At 47.2% G+C, this 17945-nt stretch overlaps 2 protein-coding genes across 5 annotated transcripts in view; one reads left to right on the top strand and one right to left on the bottom strand.

Annotated features, from left to right (window-relative positions):
* Positions 1 to 66: 66 nt before the first annotated feature.
* Positions 67 to 8117, top strand: rasef2 (RAS and EF-hand domain containing 2). Of its 4 annotated transcripts, none has more exons than XM_086162748.1 (17): positions 67 to 633; positions 1475 to 1627; positions 3464 to 3554; positions 3808 to 3903; positions 4857 to 4934; positions 5019 to 5134; positions 5220 to 5288; positions 5905 to 5986; positions 6079 to 6149; positions 6224 to 6395; positions 6483 to 6584; positions 6916 to 7060; positions 7139 to 7220; positions 7305 to 7419; positions 7501 to 7614; positions 7684 to 7760; positions 7847 to 8117. In XM_086162748.1, the coding sequence occupies exons 1-17, from the start codon at positions 323 to 325 to the stop codon at positions 7938 to 7940; spliced, it is 1968 nt and encodes a 655-aa protein (XP_086018874.1). In that variant the 5' UTR covers positions 67 to 322; the 3' UTR covers positions 7941 to 8117. The 4 variants fall into 4 exon arrangements, with proteins under 4 accessions (XP_086018874.1, XP_086018873.1, XP_086018872.1 ...); XM_086162747.1 differs by having other exon boundaries at positions 6076 to 6149; XM_086162746.1 differs by having other exon boundaries at positions 4857 to 5134.
* An 88-nt stretch (positions 8118 to 8205) lies between these two features.
* Positions 8206 to 17945, bottom strand: part of fkbp16 (FKBP prolyl isomerase 16) — a 30845-nt gene continuing 21105 nt past the window's right edge. Inside the window, exons 4-8 of the mRNA XM_086162749.1 lie at positions 12109 to 12326; positions 10440 to 10621; positions 10192 to 10269; positions 8781 to 8912; positions 8206 to 8698 (exon numbers count right to left, since the gene is read on the bottom strand). Of these exons, the coding sequence (XP_086018875.1) occupies positions 8612 to 8698; positions 8781 to 8912; positions 10192 to 10269; positions 10440 to 10621; positions 12109 to 12326 (697 nt within the window). The 3' untranslated portion in view covers positions 8206 to 8611. The remainder of the gene's footprint in view (positions 8699 to 8780; positions 8913 to 10191; positions 10270 to 10439; positions 10622 to 12108; positions 12327 to 17945) is intronic.

Here is a 17945-nt window from a genome sequence, read left to right as displayed (position 1 = left end):
CCGCAGGTGTGTGTGATAAACACTTCACACACCTAGAAAGCAAACACAAACTTCTCATGACGCTCACGAGTAGTACTTCCGCATCTGCTACTGCGCATACTCAGTCGCTCCCGTGTGGCTCCAGGTGGGATGCGGGTGAAGCCCACCAGCACGGAACTCTCGACCAATCAGCGGCTCCCAAAGGCGCGCGAGGCCCAATTGACGATTCTCATTTGCTACGGGGCGCAGTGATACCGGAACACCTCAACCGTTACACTTTTCTCCTGTTGAATAGTGCCTTTTTGTCTCCCTGGAAAAAAAGATACAAAACAACGTAAAAGTTATGGATCGAACCGGCCTCCGTAGGTTGTTTTCCGCTTGTGACGCCAACAAATCCGGTATGATTGAATTCGAGGACTTCACCGTGGTCTGTCGGGAGCTCGGCGTCCCGGAGACCCAGGTCCAAACTTTGTTCGACGAGTTCGACGCGGACGGGGACGGTTTCATCGACTATAGCAAGTTCTCCTCCAGGTTCCGGGAGGTCTCGGAGAACATGGACTTCACCGCCTTCGGGGCCGGTTCGTCCGCCAACCACAACGGTCTCTCAGGGGATTTCTGCGCCAGGATGGAAGCGGAGTCCCTATTTTCGGAGAGGTAAATAAAATACATAGATCTTTTTTTTTTATATATATATATTTTAAGTAGCCGGCTGCCGGGGCGGTGTCGCCAAGTAATTTTGTTTTTTTCATGCGGCTTCCCGCACACTTCCCAGTCACTTGACAAACTTAACGCAAAATTAAAAAAAAAAATATTTAATTTTAAGTTCTGCTCGTCTGAGAGAGACAATATGGAATAGTATTAGAACATAATGCCGGCAGAAGCCCACACTGGCCTGTCATACCACGTTTGACCGCTAGGGGGCACTGGAGCGCCTCGTTGCTATGAAGGTATGTCACTCAAATAACACGGATCTTATTAAGTATATAATTCTCATTATAATGTAATACAATGATTTTCAGTATGTTCGTGCTGTTTTGTTATTCTTCACTTTTTGAGGGTTTTTTGGGCCAAAAAAAGTAAAGTTGCTTAAGCCTCATGTTTGTTTAATCAGGATACTAATAGATTCTTTGAATGTCTTGACTTTAGAGGTGATATTTGTGACCATTTTGCATTCAACTAGGCTTTAGGGGGAAAAAAAAATATATATATGTATATGTATATACATATATATGTATTGCAAAATGAGAAAAAGAAACACGGCATCATCATCAAGGAAAGACCGTCCAGAAATTCTTTTAAAATTCCCCAATGTTTTTTTTTTTTTTTTTTTTTTTTTTTAATTTTTCTATCCTTTTGTAAATCATTGCTTTTATCCAGCACCATTAACTGTAATTGAGAATTTTTAAAAAGACTTTTTACAAATTCAGCTCATGAACTATTTTGTTTTTAAGGCAAGGACGTACAGGTTTTGTGACTATTTGTTCTCCGTCCACAGTCTCAGAGAGCAGCTGTCTGACCTTTACCAGGCCATTCACTCCTCTGCAAACATGCAGCTCCTCCAGCAGTATGAGGAAATAATCCAGTCACTCATCAGTCAAAGCCTAGACAACAGGCTAGAGTGTGAAAAGCTGGAGACGAATCTCAAACGGTAAGATCAAATACCGGCGTCATTTTTTCTTCTCTTATTATCTTTCCAAGGATGTAGAAGCTAAAACTTATGAATACGAGCAAAGAATATTTGAATATTTCTTGAATATTTATTTTGAGTTTTACTCAGGGGCTGGGCAATGTATTTATTTCCTAAATATCGTCTAACAATACAAGCACTTAAAAATGGTGAGACGTATCCTGAAATTTGGAATGCAGTTGCAGAACACGGGATAGAATTCACCTTGGGACGTATGAGAAGAGAAACACTCTGTTCTCTTTCTTGTGATTATCTTTAATCGTAATATTCTAGTTTGTGTGCACAGCAGGCATGATTCTTGCATAAACAGTGCATTAAAACTTTTAATGTACCACCTTTGTTAGGAGACTGACATGTCAAGAAAAAATCAGGTAAAAGGCATCAATTAGGCATGAAAAACATTTTAAAAGAGCAAGAGAGGGGGAGGATAAACTCCATTGCCGTTATAGAAGAAAAACAGAACTTAACAGAAAATGTAGAATAATTAAAAAAACTTGAAAAATTGCAGAGGGTTGCCCACCGCTGCCCTCGTGTGGCCTGAAAACAGTGCTATGGTTGAGAAACCCTGGATTTATTGATCTCGACACATTCACCAATTGATTATCTATTGATATCCAATGTCGGCCTGACCGCAGATCTATGTGCGCGGCGTCCCTGAGATACCATTCGCCTATAAGAAGGGAGTCCAGCTGACAAAAGCAGGTCAAACAGGAACTTTTAAACCCGCTATACTCTTTCTCTGTCACCGCGCAAGAACATGTGCTACGTGGGAATTTTTAGAAAGATAATGTAAATACAAATGCAATGACCATGTCATGCTTTAAGTTATTCATTCAGTCTCTATTGTGATCGGTTGATCACATGTGAGACAAACATCCGTTTATCCTCAGTCATTATTTAGGGTCTCCAATGTTTTTTTGGACTGTGAGAGAAAACTGGAGTTTCCCAGAGGAAAGCCACGCAGACACAAAGGAGAACTACAAACTCCACACACAAAGTCGGGATTAAACCTTCTTGCTGCGAGGCGGAAGTGCTAACCGCTGCGCCGCCCATCCTTTTTTTTTTTAAATTAAAAATATCTCTATTCCCATTTTGCGACTGGATTTTTTTATTATTATTTTATTTTTTTTAGTAATGGAGTTTTGCTGAACTTCCCGTCTTAGAAGGAGATCACAGAAGGCGGGTTTAACTTTTAAGAGACCTTTGAAAAGTGTGAGAGAAGTCTTTCGTTCACATACTTTTACATTCAAGCTATAACTTAACTTTTATTCTGTGACAGTCGGGCCAAAAACAGGGAACAGTAAATTCTACAAAAAGAACTCGACAATGTGTTTTTAAATATGCGGATGTCGATGTAAAACTACCAAACTACCAAACTGCAGCCTTTTCATGAAGGAAGATACGGTCCGTCGAACCTGATTTCTATGCTTTAGCAGCGACGAGGCAGACAAAGGTAACATTCCATGTTCAAGGAAGTAGGAAGAATTGCCTGTGCGTGAACCGTCTCTTTTTTTAAATCACACTTAAACATGATACTCTCATATTGTGATGACCCTGTGAAATACACCACCATCTGAAATATTTGGAACACACTTTAGTGAAGAATATGCACGCCAGGGTAAACACACCGTGGAATGTGGCGCTCCGGCGTGTCCGAGGGCACCGCGGTCAGATTTGATCCGCCGCCGCCGGGCGCATCCTAACCCGCCCCCGATATTCATTTCGGAGAGTTCCCCTCGAACTGGCTCTGTCGAGGCTGCCGAAAAAGACGCCGAGCACGTATTTGTGTCCAAACAGAGTCGAGGACATGAATAGCAGTCAGCTGGCCGAAATGGAGGACGACATGCAACGCAGGGTCTGCAGAACGGAGGAGCTGGTGAGGGCCGAGGTGAGCGTTTGAGGCGGAACTCTGAATCGCTGGCTTTTGCGGAAATTCCTCATGACCTGCTGCGGATCAGTTGAATGCACGGCCAAGAGACACATTCTGTCCCTAGACTTGCATGTTTTCAGTGCCTCTTGTGAGCTACCTGTATATTTGTGGTGAGGTGCCGCACAGAGCGCCTCTGTAAAACCAGATGAAAGCCTCTTTTCAAGGCCCGGGCCAGCAGGCACCTGTGACCGCTCTGGTTTCGTGTTTGCAGGAACGGAAGAAAATGGAGCGAACTATGTCTAAAATGCAGGCCAAGCATGAGAACGAGGTGGCCGACTTGCACACCACCGTGGACAGACTTCTAAAGGTTCTTCTTCTTCTTCAGCTGTTCGCCCTCCACCTAGTGCCGACCGACCGCTAAGACAGCGTCGAATATTTCCTCTCACTATGAAAGTGGAGAGGGAAGGAAAAAGCCGCAGGACCCGAAAGGCGCCATAAAAGCCTTCGTGTGGCGCCCCGGCTTAATAACTTGGGAAACCCTGTGGCGCACCAGACGGATATTTTCACATTTTCGAGCGATGAATTTCTACGGGCGGGACGAGTTACAACTACCGTTTTCACCCAACAGTGGCTGAGAGGATGCACATGCGTGAATCACATTTAGCTTCTCAGCTTCTCTCAAATATACAGTTAGATCTGAAATCCGATACTGTGAATAAGGCTTTATCGTACTGTGCTGGCTGCTGAGCTAATAAATAAAATCACCACCGCAAAAGTCATTTGTCAAAACAGTCGGGGGGGAAAAAACAAAACCATAAAGAGACAGGAAGCAGAACTTGACCTGGTGACGTTTGATTGACAACCAAAGTGAGATCAGTGTTGGGTGCAGATAAAGTACCTGAAGGGTCCGTGGATGAACGGATGAACGGATGAACGGATGAACGGATGAACGGAAGCACCTCAGAATAACAGCTGAAGTGATGTTTCCAGCAGCAGGTTAGAGCGATAATAGATCTGTAGCTGCACCAAAGGGACCGGCTTGAACCATCACCTGATATTTAGAAGCATCTTGTAAAATCATTGAAGGCACGAAAACAATATCCAGCCTAAACGAAATTACAGAGGAAATTTTTATTTTTTTGTTGGTTCATCTTGTGTGTTACAACAATACCACTCCCATTGAACCCTCTATTGTTTAATTGGTGATATTCATTTTCTTGAATGGTTTAAGCAGCAGCTTAAACCTTGTTGCAAAAAATGCTGAAAAAATATTGTTTGATTTAAACAGATGAAGAAATGCATTTCTTTCTTTTTCCCAAGAGCCAAGAGGATTTTGAGTTCAACCACGCGAGGGAGGAGGTGACGAGATTGAACCAACAGATGTCCAACCTCATGCAGGTTTGTTCAATTTTTTTTTTTTTTTCTTTATTTGTAATTTACACACTTTGCTCCGAGAGTCGGGCGTTCGAATTCTCGCCTCAGGAGAACGAGCGGCTGCAGGTGTCGTTGCTAGAAGCCCAGACAGACTTCTCCGTCCTGCAGACCGAGATGGACAGGCTGAAGAACATGTACGCCGACCAGAAAGCTCAGCACCAAAGGTGACACGCGGTTGCGAAGATCACACCCTGCCGACAACATGATGTCCAAAATACAGTCCCTAATGAGCTTCTTGTTCTTCCACAGAGAGGAAGAGGAGCTGAGGACGATGGCTCTGGAGTACCAGTCCTACTCCAACCAGATTCAGGTCCTCCAGTAAGTCTGACTTGCAGCTAATTATAATATTTCATTTAGATGTGTCATGTGTAAGTAGTTCAGGCTCCTGTTAGCCGGCCGCCGTCAGCAGTCAGTCAGCAGACTGATGTTGGTCTCCTGGTTGGAACTGAACCCGCGATGGAGGTAATGAACGTATGACGAGGTCTTTGGTGTGCAGAGAACCAGAAACTTAATCTCAGAGAGTGAGTTTGCAGAAATCATGGCCCAGATATTTAAGACCGTCAGCAGAGTTTGTTGCAAGCGGGACAAGAGGAAGTTTCCTTTCAGTCGAGCTGCACCTCCAGCTGTGTGGCGAAACTGCTCGGTTCTACTGCTATCTTCACGATTTCCGGAATCCCGCGGTTTCGTCAAGTTCTCGAGTCAATTTAGTTTTTGCTTTTCGAGCGCCTGCAAGCGAAAGCGGCCCGTTTTGAATTTGTTCAGATTTCACGGTCAGAAGAATCAATGAACTTGTACCGTTCGTCGGCTTCCTCTCAAAAATTTACAAAAGGTCAAATATTCTTCCGGCGGACGAAAACCCCGTACGTGCTTTTATTCGGCCCGGACTTGAACGGACCTGACGTTTGTCTTGTATCTCCACCCCCGCTTGATTCAGGGACATGAACAAGAAGCTGTATGACAGTAATGACGGGCTGCGCTCGGCTTTGGCGACCGAAGCGGTGGCGGCGAAGAGGCGGGTAGGTCTCCTGCGTGGCCCTGATTGAAGCGGGGACTGACTCGCTCACTCGTCGACCGTGCTGAGGTTTAGTGTCTCCGGTGTGCACAGCAGCCGTCTCCCCGGAGTGAAATTCCAGCCCGGAGGATGAAGCCTCTCCGGCAGAGCACGCTCAACCACCTCGGGTGAGTGACTCTCCGCAGGCCTCTGAGGGATTCAGCCGCCGCAGATAAAGCCAGCGTGCCTGTCGTTGCTCCAGCAAGGCCACCTACTCCCACGTGGCGTCCTGGGCCGATCGGTACCTGGACAGCGGGGTCTCCCTGGCCATGGACACCACCGAGGACTTCGGCAGCAACTACGACAGCGACGACAGCAGGGGCTCCGCCGAAACCCTTCACCTCAGCTACTCCTGCGCGCCGTCCGAGCTGGAGGTCCGATCGTGGATCCGATTAAAAAATGCCAACGTGCGACCGAGCTCCGTCCTTTTTATATCCTTTTTTGTTTCTCATCCGTGACAGATATCGGAAGTCAAATCCGAGGCGGCGATCTCTGTGACCCCGAGCAGAAGAAGTTCCTTCGCGTCGTCCCTGCGAAGACGTCTGTCTGCCTTTTCCACAAAAGTAAAGATGTGAAACTGTCCTCTGCTATCCTGTAGATCAGCCGGTTGGTCACGTGACCTCCGAAGAGGGAGTCGCGTCACTTACGGCAGCGTATTATTTGGTTTTGAAAGATTTTTTTATTATTCTGGCTCTCTCCCTCGCCTTTATCTTGACCGATGTGAAGCTGTCAGACACACGACTTAATTAGTAGAGGTGCTGTCGCCTGTTTCCATGGAAACTGAGTCATGACTCAGCACCTGGTTACATTTTGGCCGTATTCAGCCACGTGTCCGGCAAAAAGAACGATTTCTTTATGACGTGGGTTTCGTGTCCGTCCTTCCGTCCCGCGAAGCCGTCAGAGGCCGACATCGAGGAGGACGAGGAGCCGGCGCCGATGTACCGCCTGGTCCTCGCTGGAGACGCCGGGTCGGGGAAGTCCAGCTTCCTGCTGAGGCTGACGCTCAATGAGTTCAAAGGAGACATCCAGACGACGCTGGGTGGGTGATACAAACCTTGCATAATACACACACACACACACACCTGGAAATGTAAATCCTTTTCATTTTAATCGCAAGGCGTGGATTTCCAAATCAAGCGGATGCTTGTGGACGGAGAGAAGACCAGCCTCCAGATATGGGACACGGCCGGACAGGAGAGGTAACAGTCTAACTCACACTGAGCTTTTCCAGGACGTGGCGGCAGCAGCGGGAAGGCTTCCTAATCTACTCCTCTTCCCTGCAGGTTTCGCAGCATCGCCAGGTCTTATTTCCGCAAAGCCCACGGAGTTTTACTCCTGTACGACGTGACTTCGGAGAGCAGCTTCCTCAACGTCAGGGAGTGGGTGGACCAGATTCAGGTATCTGTAGACGTTCTCTCTCCCCTCCTCCCCCAAAGCTCACACTGTAGGTCCGAACGCCACCTCTGTTTCTGGGTGAAGGACTCCACCGAGGAGAAAATCCCCATGTGTGTCATCGGCAACAAGGTGGACCTGCGTGGCGAGGTGCCGGAGGACAGCTGCGTCAGCGCTTCGCACGGGGAGAAGCTCGCCAAGGTGCGTCGTCGTCACGCGTGATCCGGTCCGGCTTCCGACGGGCAGCCGGGTAAAACCCTTTATTTGTAGACGTACGGCGCCCTGTTCTGCGAAACCAGCGCCAGAGAGGGAACCAACGTGGTGGAGGCCGTGCTTCACCTGGCGAGGTAGGCGGCGCAGAGGGGGGCGGGGCGGGGGTTCTCCCGAAAACCCTCCGGACCGTTCTTATTCTCGTCGATGCCTCGTTTCACAGGGAAGTTAAGAAGAACGTCAAATTGAGGCGGCAGTCGGGTTCTCGGGTCAGGCTGTCGAAGAGCAACCAGAAGAACGGATGCTGTGGACTCTAGAGGAGGGAGGAAGGCGGAAATCTCTCCTTTTAAGCAATGAAGGATTTTTTTGTTTTTTCTATTCTGGTGATAGTTTTTAAATCGTGCTTCGGTTTTCAACATATTTAATCCTTACACTTTCAAATCCTGAATAAAATGTGATTTATTTTTATTAACTGAACGGTGCGTAAATGCCTGCAAACATCGGTACGTTAGATTTTATATTTATGTGGTGGTAAAGTTATTTCACGGGCTGAATGAAGGACAGTGACTCCGCAGTTGCAGTCAAATAATGTTTACTGTTTAATAAACGGACAAAAACCATCATCTGCTTGTAATCCAGACTAGAGGCGCTACAGTAGAGCAGAATTGCTTTTTGTATAAAAGATGTATATTTTATTAGCAGTTTTACAATTAGCGCCAATCCAATGTTTTGTATTTCCAGCAGAAAGTCTCACCTTTGCACTTTGTTGTCTTTCTTTTTTAAAAAAAAAACAAACAAATAAATTGGCAGAAACAGACTCCTGCACGACGAGTCGGCCGTCGCTTCTGACACACACATCGGCGGAAACCCGCCAATACTTGCGCCGTGAACCCGGATCCCTTTAAAATCCCGCCGGCCTCTCAGGCGGGAAGGACGTGTTACTCGACCGGGTGGGAACTCGCCGCCGCTCTCTGTCGTCCGCCGCCGATCAGTTTCTGGCGGTCAGAACCAGCGACGTCACCAAGCTGCCCAGCGCCACCAGCAGCGCGCCGAGGATGAGCTTCCAGGCGATCCCCTGCGGCGATTCAAAGACTGGTTATCCGAGGAGAGGTGAGAACCCCATCCGAGCCGGCAGGTTTCCGCAAATCTATGCTTACAGGCGGCGTCTTGGACGGAAGCAGAAAGGGAGCCGCGTCTCCGAGCGTCTCCGCGGGTTTCGCGCTCCACTCTTGGGTGTCTTTGCCTCCCGACTGCCTTTTCACCAGCTTAGACAACTCCACGTGAATGGCCTTCACCGACAAGAGATGCAGAGCAGGGGTTAGTGGATTTTGGATTCGCTTTTAACAGCTTTTCTAGCTGTAATATAGAGAATGTCCAGCAGGTGAGAGCAGAGGTCTGAAAGACTGACGCTCGTCTGCAGCAGGTGGAGGTGTTTTCTTTTCCCTTTCTTCCTCCTGTGCGTTTCTGTCCCCACAACGGAGGCCATGACTGCCGTTGCGTAAAAAAAACGCGAGCGGTGGAGGCTGTAACTTTTGAGGAAATGCGTGAAAATAATTGATACACGACTTTGTTATCGTGCTCAGCGCGCCTCGACGGCATGCTTTTGTGTTTTTCTGTTTTCCCCGCCGCAGACAGTCAGCAGTGCAATAACTCCTCCCCTGTTTTTTATTCATTTATTTATTTTTTTGGTTCAGACCAGCGTTCAGACAAGGGTGTAATTACCAAAGCAGGGGATATTTTGGTTTTGTCTAGACCAGACGGGTCCTCCAGTGTTTGCGACAGTGGCGACGTGCCCTCGAGGTCTGGTCACTGTAATACCGGGAAACCGGAGACGTTTCCATCAGCTGTTTACAACACACACATCAGAATCCCTCCCGCTTTCAAGCCTGGACTTTACGCCGCTAAAATAACATTTATTGCTTTCTTTGCTTTGATGAGCTCAGAGTAGTAATTGCACAGCGTCGGCGTAGTAACGGATCAGGGTGACGCCGTCTTGTTTTTTTTTTCCCCTGCTCGCGTTTTCGCCTCCTTCGCAGCACAAGGCTTCGGGGGCGACAATATTTAGCTCCGGCCCGTGTTATTTTTATCGTGCTTTCCGGGCGACCCCGAGCACTGCGGTCACATCTGCAGACCGCCAGATTCAAAACGATTCGCCAGAGCCGTCGCCGAGTAATAAACAAAACGCCACAAACGGGACGGGCTTTGCTTCTCCTCTGGCCTCGGGAGCTGCACGGCTTCGACGTCTGCTTTTATGAGCGTGAACAGCAAACATGACGCGTCGCTGTATCAGTATCGGCATTATCTCTTTAGGGTTGAAGGCGGATGTGGTGGACCTGCCAGGAAGAGGATATAAAAAGTGCCATTTCTGGTTTCCACCAGGTGGCACTCGACTGATATCCTCAGCACTTTGAGTAAAATCATTGAGTGACGCCTAATTTAGTCTTTGTTCGCTCTAAATATTTGAGATTGAAGTCGGAATCCGCCTTTTTTTTCTGATTCCAGCACGCACGATCCTGTTTTTAGAAAACCAGAATTTTGAGCGATTGTTTTTCGGGATTGGTTGTTCACCTTGGTGGCAGGCTCCAGTTTCAGGGCCTTCTTCAGCAGCTCCATGGCCTCTTTGTACTCGCTCGCGTCCGACAGGAGCTGCAGGAGAGCGAAGGCCCAGATGAAGGAGGCCAAAATTAAAACAGAAACGGAAGCCACTGTTTGTTTGTCAACATTGGTTGAACGTCATCCCAGTTTGGAACAAATGCATCATTATCCAGGTGGCAGCTCGGGGTCACGTGACACCGCAGCGTCGGCGCCGCCCTCACCTTTCCCGCCCTGAAAAGGGCCTTGACGTTGTTGGGCTCCAGGGCCAGGACGTCCCGGCTGGTCTGCAGCGCCTCCGTGAACTGCTCCAGTTTGAGATGAGTGGTGGCCAGGTTATTTAAACATTTCACTCTGTAGTCGCGCACTTCCTCCTCCTCCGCCACCACACTGCCCTCAGCACCGTCTGAAGGGATGGAAACACACACACACAAACACACCGCCTTGGACCTTTTATCTCAAGATAAAATGATTTATTTTTTATTGATCTCAAATGAATGATTCTTGTTTTAAGCAGGCTCTTGAAACTTTAAAATATAAAAAAATAAAACTAATATTAAATAAAACTACATTACATTACATTACATTGCATTTTGCAGACGCTTTTATCCAAAGCGACTTACAATAGAGGACATAAGGACTGCAAATACACTTGCAAATACACAATGCACAGGAAATATACAGAACAGTAAGCTGGGGTTAGTGAGTTTTTTTTGTTTTTTTTTTAGACAAAGATATACACATATGTACACACACACACACTGCATAGCCTAACTTGCTGCCTAACCTGATCTGGGGCATCAGTGCAGTAAAAAGTCCTGAAAGAGAAAAGTTTTTACCTGTTTCTTGAGGGTTGAGAGAGATGATGCTAGTCTGGTTGCTTCCGGAAGTTTGTTCCACCACTGAGGTAGTAGAACTGAGAACAGTTTTGCCTGAGATCGCTTAGAGCGAGCAGAAGGTCCTGCTAGTAGGTTTGTATTAGAGGAACGCAGCTCTCTGCCGGGAACATAAGGTCTTATCACTTCGGTCAGATATGCTGGACCTGTTCCTGAGGTGGTTTTGAAAGCGTCTGCCGAATGCAATGTAATGTAATATTACGGCGAGGGACTTCAGGGAAAATCAAACCGGTTAATCAAAATAAAAAATGTCAATCAAAATGTAAATATTACACTTTGTTCATCATATACAGGGCTGGGAGGGGCGGAGCTTGACCTCGACACCTCACCTGTCAATGGCACGAGTCCAACCGGTCGCCGTCTATCAATCACACACTCAATTTAGTCTCCAAAGAACCCGCTGCCTGTATTTAAAGGGTAGGGAATCCATCGGAACCGAACCCGGGACCTTCTCCCGCTGACGCAGCAGGGACAATCTTCCTCTTTCCTCAACCTCCAGTTGCAGTGCCAGACAGACGGCACGTGTTGCCGACTGTATTTATTACATAAAGTCCTTATTTCAAGTTCTAAGTAACGCCTTCTCCCGGGCTAATGATGTGATTGCGATGCCCCGATGAACTCGTCTCCTCGTTCGCCGTCCAGCTCCCCGGCCTTCATTGACGCATTACGAGGCGGTTGGTGTTTTCAACTTGACTTGCTAGCGTTGGCCTCTCCGGCCCCCGTTTATGCCTCATCAACAATTAACGCCATTAGGGGCGGCGGAAATAATACCAAAGTTGATTAGCTATGATTATGCAAAACAATTAAGGAAATTATGTGCGCGCTCAGACTGCGGCAGCTCTGCATCCTGATACCGCAATTAGCAAAGTCGTCGGGTTGGAAAGGATATCTTAGACGGTTACATCATTCTGGCTTGAGACCGGCGTCATATTTCCATTTTCTAGGGTTTGTTTGTGAGCATTCGTGACCTTGCCGGCGGTGTTTTTTTTTTTTTTACCTGCGCCGCGGGTGGTCAGCACATCCAGAGCCGTGCGGTACGCTCTGGCGGCCATGCTGTATTCCTCCCGCTGGAAGAGGAAGTTCCCTCGCTCGCGCTTCTGGTTGCCGATGCGGATGCGGTCGGCCATGGGCAGCATCAGCGGGTCCGGTTTGTCCCTGATGTCCAGCAGCTGGAGTTGGTAAAGCAGAGGAGTCCAGGCAGGAATATCGGGCTCCCTGAGAACAAACGGAGTCTCTTACAGGAAAATAAAAACAAGGATGACATTAGCATGTTTGGGCTAACACGCGCTAATATCTGTAAGCGAGTATTGTAACACTAGTTCTTCAGCGCTGACTTTGTAGGAAACTGAAGCATCAAATCAAATATTGTTTCCTTTTCGATATTTCTGTTCTGATATTTCAGCTTCATGGACAAACACGGCTCGGTAAGCACAGATATGAACCCTTTTTTTTATTATTATTTTAATCGCTTTGCGTCCCCACCGCTCCTGCTTTCCCCTAGTTAAATATAATAAAGTCGGCCTGCAAACACCCCCCTCGGCTGCGATCTCTTTGGCAGAGACACGGCAAACATGAGTGTGACATTTTCCCACCTCACGCGTGCAAAGAGCGTGTTCTGATGGAAGCTCCCTTTTTTTTCCTCAAGTCATTTCTTGAATATCTTTTGTGAGCCTTTGTGAACCTGATACCTTGCGCGGAGAGAGAGGAGGGTGTGATGCTTGAACGTTTTGAAATTGAAATATCGCCACAAGCGGTGACATCCGTGCTCTGTGTGGAAACCCTGGGCGTTTTGGCTGCGGCCAATCCCGTCTGTCCCTGGGGCGAGAGGCGGGGCTTAACCTGGCGTCAATCACCGGGACGCATTTTAAAACACCCGAAGTGTTCACTCTGGTTCGCACCTACGGACAATTTAGAGTCTTCGGGGAACCAGGTGACTTGTTTCACCATATCAATGAATGGGATGATTTTCATACATAAGGCGCACCACGTTATGAACCGCATGATTTCAAAAATACGGTATTTAATGCGAAAAAAAACAGTTTAGTTAAAGTTTATTCACCTCATTCGTCTCGTTTTGTTCCCTGGAAAACTGTTTGTTCTTCTTAGCGCACTTCACCCGCTCGCTTCCTCCACTTTCGTACCATTGATTCATTAATGTTGAATTCTTCTGCTCTGTTCCCATCGTCCACTGCGGGACTGATAGCCTTGAATTTGAATTCTGCTTTGTAAGCAAGTCTCTTGACAGGCGCCATCTTTGCAGGTCCTCGTAAACACAAATGTATGCTAATATTGTGTTAAAGCGCAGTCCATACTGCTATTGCAAAAAGTGGTTGAGTTAAGCGCATTACGTACCGTTCTCTGATTGGTTTATGTTTGCCAGCGATAGCGGACACCTGAAGTTAGTGTGAGTTGTATTCCAGCACGACATGATTAGTTATCTAACTGTCTGACGTTGCAACCCATATTCAACCAAGGACCCGCTTTCATACGACGTCCCTGCGTCAGGTGGGAACGCTCCGACAACCAATCAAGCGGAGCGGCTTGATCGCTTACCAAAGTCGCACTGAAACATTTGGACAGATTTAATTTGAGCGCAGAGCGACACATAAAATTGGTCGGACGTCAGTCAGCACAACAAGAATTCATACATTTTTGACGATTTTTGAGATTTTAAGTGTGCCTTATAGTGCAAAAAAACACTAACTCGTGAGTTTATTACCAACGGGATGTTGATGAAGTGAATAATCGCCTTCGCTATTCAATGAGATCGGAACCCGATCCAAGTCCGACCCTTCCGATAAAGTCGTTTCCATCCAATAGGTCGGTGGGAGAGTTTCAGTCTTCGTAACCTCCGTAGTAATGTAACCGTTTTACGGCTGATGGATCCCCGCCCGCGATTTCTAGATAATTTCTCAAAGTTACAATATCAAGACCGAACTCGTTGGTCTTGGGGAGGCTGTTACTGCCCGCAGCAGTGAAAGGCGTAATGCAACAACCAGATCTGAAACGTTGGGCTGCGCAAACAGGTGTGGCAACAACCTGCAGGCGACGATCCCATGGTGCCGAGATGAAACCCTGGCTAGAGGAGAAGTTCCTCACCTTTAAGAACGGCTCGATTTTTAGCAGGCAAGAATTTGAAACTTGTACAAGCCTGTGTTGGGCTTATTAAAGAGTGGGGGGGGGGGAGGGGGGGGGCGTCTGGATTTTAATTATTTGGCTCCCATCACGACAAGGCAAGTTACTCAAGAGGTGAATCTCATTGAGATTTTCGAGTCACTTGAAAATCTGAATAAGATGCATCAGGACTCGTTTGAAAAGAAAGACGTGACTCAGAGGTTGATACTGGGGGTCGACTCGGTCGCCGTGGATTAGAGATGATCCACGCCGGGACGCGTCGGCCGCGTCGGGGCCGGACAGACTTGTTTTAGGAATTCGCAATTTTTAATCTGAGCCTCGGGACTCGTCCGAATCGGCCGCCTCTGTTAAGGCATCCGGGATCGGATGGGCATGTTAAACCCTTATATCTGTATTTCAAAATTAAAGTCGCCCTGCTTTTCCACGCAGGCAGAACGATGGCGTAAATCCACTCCAGACAGAAAATAACACCCTCAGCCCCGATCCTACAGAGGATTCTGCATTATTACGCTGTTACTGCACCGTATTTAGTGTACACTGTCTCTTATCGTTGTTTTCGCCAGAGATTTATTTAATATGCTTATACGAGTCGCTGTTGACACCAGGATTACCTTGTAGATTTCGCTGAATGTTACAAATATTCATTTATTTTCTTGTTGGTTTATCCTGGTGGTGGGGAGCCGCTTATATAGACATGTTAGCATTCACGCTCTCATTCACATCATATACAGGACTGTCTCCGAAAATTAGAATATCGAGATAAAGTTCTTTATCTTCTGTAATGCAATTATAAAATCAACAATGTCATACATTCTGGGTTCATTACAGATCAACTGAAATAGTGCAAGCCTTTTATTATTTTAATATTGCTTATTATAGCTCAAATCATAAGACAACTCCAAAATTCTATCTCAAAATATTAGAATGTCACGAAAAAGTAATTTTTGTTTTTTTAATTGCATTACAAAAGATAAAGAACTTTATCACAATATTCGAATTTTCGGAGACAGTCCTGTAGATCAGGGGTCACCCGATCCATGGACTGGCACTTGTCCGTGGATCAATTGGCACAAGAAATTATCAATTATTTCCATTGGATTTATTATCTGAGTCTAAACAATCTATTTGAAAAATGACCTGAATCTCTCGGTTACATCTCGGTCTCTTGGGCGCCGAATGTAACGTAACCCACAGCTAGCGACATGAGTAAAAAACAGACGTCGGACGGAAAGTTTCTTTTCAAACGGGGAAAAGGCGAATCCACACAGTGGATTCACGTTTATTATTATAGTCGCAATATAAACAATCTACGCGTACCGCCCCCTTTCCCCGCGGCCATAAAAAGGTTGGCGACCACTGATATCGAGCACATGTGTCAAACTCAAGGTCCGCGGGCCAAAAGTGGCCCATTATGTCATTTTCTGTGGCCCGCAAGAATGTCTCGAGTGTCTTGAAATAAGTCAAACACGTGCAGAAACGACGTTTCATGCCGATCATGTGACCCGCTAAGTGACGGCGTCCCGCCATTAGCTGGTAGTGTAGCCACATCAACAAGTGGAATTGAGAAATACAAATCATCCCGAAATGCGCAGGGAAAGAAAAGTTGATGCAGATGGAAGGCTGTTTCAAGAAATGCAACATTTTGGATTTGACTGAGTAATAAATTCAGAGTTATTTAACAGGAAGGAGGAGTTACATTTATTTTATATCACATTTGGCTTCATTTATACAGTTACATGTGGCCGTCTGTGACACCCCTGATCTAGAGACATACAACCCTTCCCTCCCAATGTGCTGCCACCTCCTGGCCTTATTTTTTTGTAGAGCGGTATAAATAGAAGTTGCGCCGGCCGGCGACTGATTGAATTATTCAGACGGGCCGGATTGGTGACACGGTTATTGTCAGCCGGGGAGAACCGGCAGCCTCCCGGGGTCCGGTGTCAGCCGGCGGTATCGTTTTACCCTTTTTCACCCGCACTCTCTGGAAACCTGCGGCGTCAAACCAGCATCCCTGGGGATCCCTGGCGAACTCAGGGGCGGTTTCGGAGCCCGAAGTATCAGAAGGCCGTCAGCGGAGCTTGTGTGAGAGGCGTTTAAGGGGCGCCGGGAAACGCAGACAGTCGACGCTTTCATGAAGAATGAGCGGCGCATGCCTCGCATTGCACCGGGGAACGCCGGCCGTTATCTAAACTGAGAGACAGCGTGGCCGACCTGAACGGGTCGCGGGTCTTTACACACTTTCCCTGCTGTTATCTGGAATTGTTACGCAATATTCTGAAAGCTGCGTGTTATGCAACCGCGAGCACGTACAGCTATAATAACACCGTGTCCCGCCGGCAGTGCCCGACAGTCACCCCGAGCCGCCACACTTCCAATCCGTGATTGGGTTTTTTTTTTTTTTTTTTTTTTTTTAACGTGAAAGCGGTGGCGTCTTCGTCGCGCGGGGAAAACTCAGCCTCGGGGGCCGTTACGCCTGTTTGTCATCTCAAAGTTCACAGATAGGAAAAGTGCCAGGTCGACGCTCACGAGTTGTACCTCTTGTTGCCGTAGAGAGGAATCTTTTGGGTGTTTGAATTATTCACGTGAAATGAGCGCAGCAGCGTTCGCTGGCTTTCGCGCACGTGTTGTCAGCAAAATATGTACCAGCTTGCAAAAGTGAAAGCGCAGAGGCGTGAGTTCCCCCCCCGGCGGCTGGCTTTTGGGGCTCTGAACTAGCGACCTGCCAGTCGTCAACAAATTGTCCAAAACCCGAGTCAGTTGACCGACTCATGAGTCATGACTCCTCGTCCCTCCTGCTGCTGCTGCTGCTGCTGCTGCGAGCTAAGAGACAAAACATGTCACTATTGTGTGACTGCATTTGTATATCAAGTATACCAGTGTATTTCAGAGCAGCTGTTCTGGTTTCTTGTTTCAACTCGCATTAGCCTTTCCCTCAGTAGCCTTCCCCACTCGCAAATCGAACGACTCACTATCTAACTCAATGAATGAGTCACCGGTAGATCATAGTACCCCTCCTAAATCACAAAACAATTTACCCACTCAGCAACTCAATACATTGAGTACGTCAGTGACTTACTCAGTAATTCAGAAGCCCTCCTTTCTCACAAAATCGAAAGACTCCTTCAGTAACTCTGACAAAATCCCTCAGTACCTCACAGCAGCATCCCACTTGCAAAACGAACGACTCACTCGCTAATTCAATGAACGACTCACCCAGGAGATCATAATAGCCCTCCTAACTCGCAAAACGAACGACTCCCTCAGTAACTCAATGACCGAATCTCCCAGTAGCTCACAGCAGCATCCCACTTGCAAAACAAACGACTCACTCACTAATTCAATGAACGAATCACCCAGGAGATCATAACCCACCTAACTCGCAAAGTGAACGACTCCCTCAGTAACTCAATGACCGAATCTCCCAGTAGCTCACAGTAGCCATCCCCACTCGCAGAATGAACGACTCACTCACCAACTCAATGAACAAATCTCTACTGAAAACCTCTCCTCGCTCGCAAAACGAACGACTCACTCAGTAACTCAACAAACGAATCACTTAGTAGCTCGGAGGATCCCTCCTCACCGGCGAAATGAACAAGTCGCTCAGTAACTTCACAAACAAATCACTCAATAGCTAAGAAGGTTGTCCAACTCAGAAAATAGGTGCTGGACTCAGTGACTCAATTGATTCAGAAAGCC

The sequence above is a fragment of the Fistularia commersonii genome, chromosome 17 (genome assembly GCF_037954325.1).
Source record: "Fistularia commersonii isolate RoL2024-O1a breed Wild chromosome 17, RoL_Fcom_v1.0, whole genome shotgun sequence".
Classification (NCBI taxonomy): Eukaryota; Metazoa; Chordata; class Actinopteri; order Syngnathiformes; family Fistulariidae; genus Fistularia; species Fistularia commersonii.
This window is presented reverse-complemented; position numbering and strand designations above follow the sequence as displayed.